This window comes from Seriola lalandi, unplaced genomic scaffold, assembly GCF_002814215.2.
Source record: "Seriola lalandi dorsalis isolate HSWRI2012SDOR001 ecotype SW California unplaced genomic scaffold, Sedor1 jcf7180002054070, whole genome shotgun sequence".
NCBI lineage: Eukaryota > Metazoa > Chordata > Actinopteri > Carangiformes > Carangidae > Seriola > Seriola lalandi.
This window is the reverse complement of record NW_019524623.1, coordinates 10,079-14,197: the sequence shown is the minus strand read 5'-3', so window position 1 is coordinate 14,197 and position 4,119 is coordinate 10,079. Positions and strand designations below refer to the sequence as shown.

The following is a 4,119-nucleotide window of genomic DNA, read 5'->3' as shown; positions in this document are numbered from 1 at the left end:
CAGAATAAAGGCACCGTGGATCAATCACTAACTATTCTCTCCTGTCCTGTTCTACTATCAGGTGGACTGATGCTGCAGGTGGATGAAGACTTTACCAGTCAGGTCAAACTCGTGCTTCCAGACATCTGCATCTGTTTGGTCTCGGACGGTTACAGTCGCTTGCTCTGTGTTTGCAGGCAGCCGGATCTCAAACGTTGGGTGGTAGTTTGGTCCAAAATGCAGATCAAACTCTGCTTTCTGAAAAGCAGTAGCACCAGCGTCAGTGTCCCGACAGTTTCCACAGTAAACTATAAGTTTGATGAATCGTATCAGCGTGTTACTAAACCTATTCTTTCACATACTCACCTCAGGCTGTACTTTCTGGGCCGTCGGACAGTGAGCGGTGTAATTTCGATCTTCAATGAGTTTGCATTGGGAAGGCGCCGGGATGTACACGGACATCGGCTGTTTTCTGCTCACCTTAAGAGACATGAGAACATGTTAGTTAGACGATCTATCCTCAGTTGAGCCCGACTGATAAATCCACAGGACACTTTCATATTTTCTCTTATACGTTCTAGCTTTCTGAAAATCCTTGAGATGTGATGTTCATCCAGTTCTTGTCCATCTTTGTTAAATGACCCGGTTCTTTGGAAACGTAGAACAATATCTGATGATGCTGATGAGTCTGAGCTCAGAGTGAAGCTGTAACACGTCTTTACCTCTTCCAGAGGGACGTTGCTCGGCAGGAGAAGCACATTGAGGTTCTGCCTCTGTGTCTTTGGGTTTGGTGGTCGGAGGAACAGCAAAACTTGGCCGCTAATAGGGTGCACGTTGTTCCAAAGTCTCCATAAAACCTCCGAAACCCAGGCTAGGCCGAAGGCAGAGAGATGAGGGACTTTGACGATCACATGAGTGTCTGTGATCTCCAGCGGTTCGAGGACGCTCATTCCGTCATCGGTGATGTGGACGACAGACAGCAGACCTTCAGAGAGCAGAGCTGTGGAAACACACACACATTCATCATCTGTTTCCCCGACGACGGCCTCATCACAAAGGTACAGATCATTTTATTTGATGTTTAATTGAGGTGTCAGGATTCAATCTGACTTTCCATTTCAAGGTCATGATCCGATTCAATTTTCGATTTCAACAATTTCTTTCAGCACCAACGTAAAGATCAATAACAATAATTGGTTTTATGCCATGACAACTTTCAATTACATTTCCAAATTCTTCTTTGAACAGAGGCTACATGGTCTCAAGTGTGATATCACAACCACTTTTGTTTGGAAAGTCCAACACTAAGGTCATGTGGTCAAATTTAAATAAGTTCTTTTAAATGATAATAATTTATTTCACCAGTCAACTGGGAACAAACTGGGAACATGAAAACAAAGATAAGTCACAGAGCGAATCCCTCCGCCATCTAGTGACTCTTCCTGTAACTGAGCTCTTCACATCAAACAACAGCAGCTGCCAAAATACAAACTGTGGTTTTCCTGTCAATGACACATTCGTCGAATCTTTAATCCAGTTTAATATGTGTTGAATTCAACATATTTATTACCATTTACTGTGATTTATTCAGCTTCTATTTGGCTATTGTTTGTTTTGTTGAAGCATCAGAGAAGGTGGAACAAGAGAGGGATGATGAGAGACAGCAGAGAATTAAATATACATTTAACCGTAGATGGAGGCTGCTCCTCAAGCCCCACGGCTGCTGCTGGATCTCAGTTACAAGGTTTCCAGACTCATGTTCAAACATCAAGCAGCTATGGCACGACAGAGATCCCATATCTGATACTATCAACATAATATTAAACATCATATACTTTTATCAATATAGAATCTATATGAAATACCAAATGTCTGGTTTATATAATGGGAGCTGTCTGACTGGGGCTGTAGTAGACTGTGCAGCCTACAGGGGGCGCTACCAGGACTATTAGTAATTATTAGACTAGTCATTTACTCACCATCCTTAGTTTCACAGTGTGGGAGGTGGAGCTGACGGACAGCGTCCTCGGGACACTGGATATCGAACAGCGGCCCTGCAGCCGTCTTGCCGGCAGATTTGAGGAGCGTCTCATCCCATTGGACGATCCTGTAGAGCAGCTCCGCCTCCTGAGCCATCACAAATACCAGTCCAGTAGAAGTACACTGGAACCCGCCCGGACCAGGACACCTGAACCTGCAGGACACAGAAGGCTGAATGAGCACGGACCGGACCAGACCAGACCGGACCAGACCGGACCAGACCAGAAACAGGAAGGACCCACTGCGAGGTTTAAACATGATATGATTGTGTAATACGACAGTAGCACATTGGTCACTGAAGGAGAGAAGACAAGAGGCATCCATGACGCCACCAACTCTGCAGAAAGCCGTGAAGAAGAGGGAAAACAGTGTTGGCTGATTTTATTATGCGATCACCTGTATGACACTTGTGTAGATTCAGTTTTCAGTTCAGGCGTGAAGCTTGATGGAGGCTGTGATTCACAAAGAAACAACATCAAACAACATCATTAGCAGAAATAAACCAACATATTCTCACACTGAACTGAATGAAGTCATTATTTACAGACGACATCCGAGCGGTTTGAAGCAGCAGATTCTGCAGATACGAAAGATATTAAAGACATCAAGTACATAAATATATTTGGACTCAATGGCCACAGTGTTTTAGTTCCCTCCACTGTGACAGCAGATAAAACAATTCATCCACCTGCTTCATGTGGTGTTGATGTGAAAAGTCTCTGTTCATCATCTTTTCTCTCCACGCCCTCAGAAATACATAATCCCAGTTGTTTTGAAAAATCAAATACTATTAAATATGAAATGTCTCATTGTCATTAAAATAAAATTTTAACGATGGCGTATAATAGATAATGACAGAATTTAAGGGACAATGAGAAAGTGGAACTCTGATCAGGATACGGTGGTTTTTCTCACCTTCATCAGCCTGGTGTCGTCCTCAGACACGTCCAGCTTTGTCTCTGTTGTGTTCGTGTCCAGTTTGACATCAGAGTCACCTGATGGGAAGAGAAGTCACAGATCTGAGTCAGACAGGAAGTCGGAGGATGTGAGCAGCTCAAAGCCTCCTGTCATCACGTTCCTCTCAGACGCTCCTGGTTTTCTATTGGCTGTGCATCAGCATGAGCTGACGAGTCCAAATATCTGTTACTGAGTCAGGGACAGGGACGTGCTCGCTGTTTGTAGCTGCAGCCACATGTTGTTTTTGTAAACACTCTGATAAACAGCAGCAGCACGGTAGAGAGTCAAATCTGAAGAGAGTGGAGTGTGAGCTTCTCCTCCACGGCAGCAGTTAGTTTCTTTTAGGTATCTGTGTCTTGTTCAGGCATCAGTTGCACCGACACACAGTTTATTTAATGTTTGTGGATCACAGGCCTGCAGCATCAGTTTGGCTTCAGGTCTGTTATCTCTGTAAACAACACATATGTTCCCTCTAACACACAGGACATTATTACAAAAGCACAATCGTCTTGATCAGAATCATCTGTCAACAGTGTTTCTTACCTTGATGTAACGATGACGGGCCCTCTGAGAGCAGATCTCCTTTTTCAGCAGCAGGCTGCACACTCACTGACAATATTTAGAAAGCATGAAAATCATTTGATTAAAATTCGTCTATTGTCTAAAAACAATTTTACAGAAAGCGAGAGACCTCAACGCTCACCAGGGTAACGATGGAGAAACCTGGAGGGGAGTGATTGGGAGGAACTGCCTGATCTGAACCTGAGTGATGTTTTGTTGTTGGACTATAAGGTGATTTATTAGTTACTACCACGTTTAAATATTCTGATCATGAAACTCTGCTTCCAAACAAAGTCTGTTAATGTTCCTCCAAGTCCAGCTGACCATGTGGCACATACTGCTGTCAGCTGAAACATTTATATGCAAATAAATTCTGTCCATCAAAATCATTATTATATATGTTACTTTACTATTTGAAGTGTTGATCCATCAGAAGATATAAAAACCATCTCAGTGTAGTTTTACATCTCCTCTCTCAGGCTTCTCTCTGGAGCTCTAGTAACAACAGGTCGGTGAGCCAATCAGAAGAGAGGAGGCTCTGAGCCTCTCTTCTGATTGGCTGACTGTTTTCTGAGTGATCCA

General features: G+C 43.4%; 1 protein-coding gene across 1 annotated transcript in view; it reads right to left on the bottom strand.

Moving 5' to 3' along the window:
• Window positions 1-30: 30 nt before the first annotated feature.
• Window positions 31-4,119, bottom strand: part of LOC111652826 (NACHT, LRR and PYD domains-containing protein 1-like) — a gene marked incomplete at its 5' end in the record, with an annotated part of 8,484 nt that continues 4,395 nt past the window's right edge. Inside the window, 7 exons of the mRNA XM_023403206.2 lie at window positions 31-237; window positions 346-459; window positions 702-979; window positions 1,959-2,173; window positions 2,416-2,471; window positions 2,935-3,014; window positions 3,520-3,585. Coding sequence (XP_023258974.2) covers window positions 58-237; window positions 346-459; window positions 702-979; window positions 1,959-2,173; window positions 2,416-2,471; window positions 2,935-3,014; window positions 3,520-3,585 — 989 coding nt within the window. The remainder of the gene's footprint in view (window positions 238-345; window positions 460-701; window positions 980-1,958; window positions 2,174-2,415; window positions 2,472-2,934; window positions 3,015-3,519; window positions 3,586-4,119) is intronic.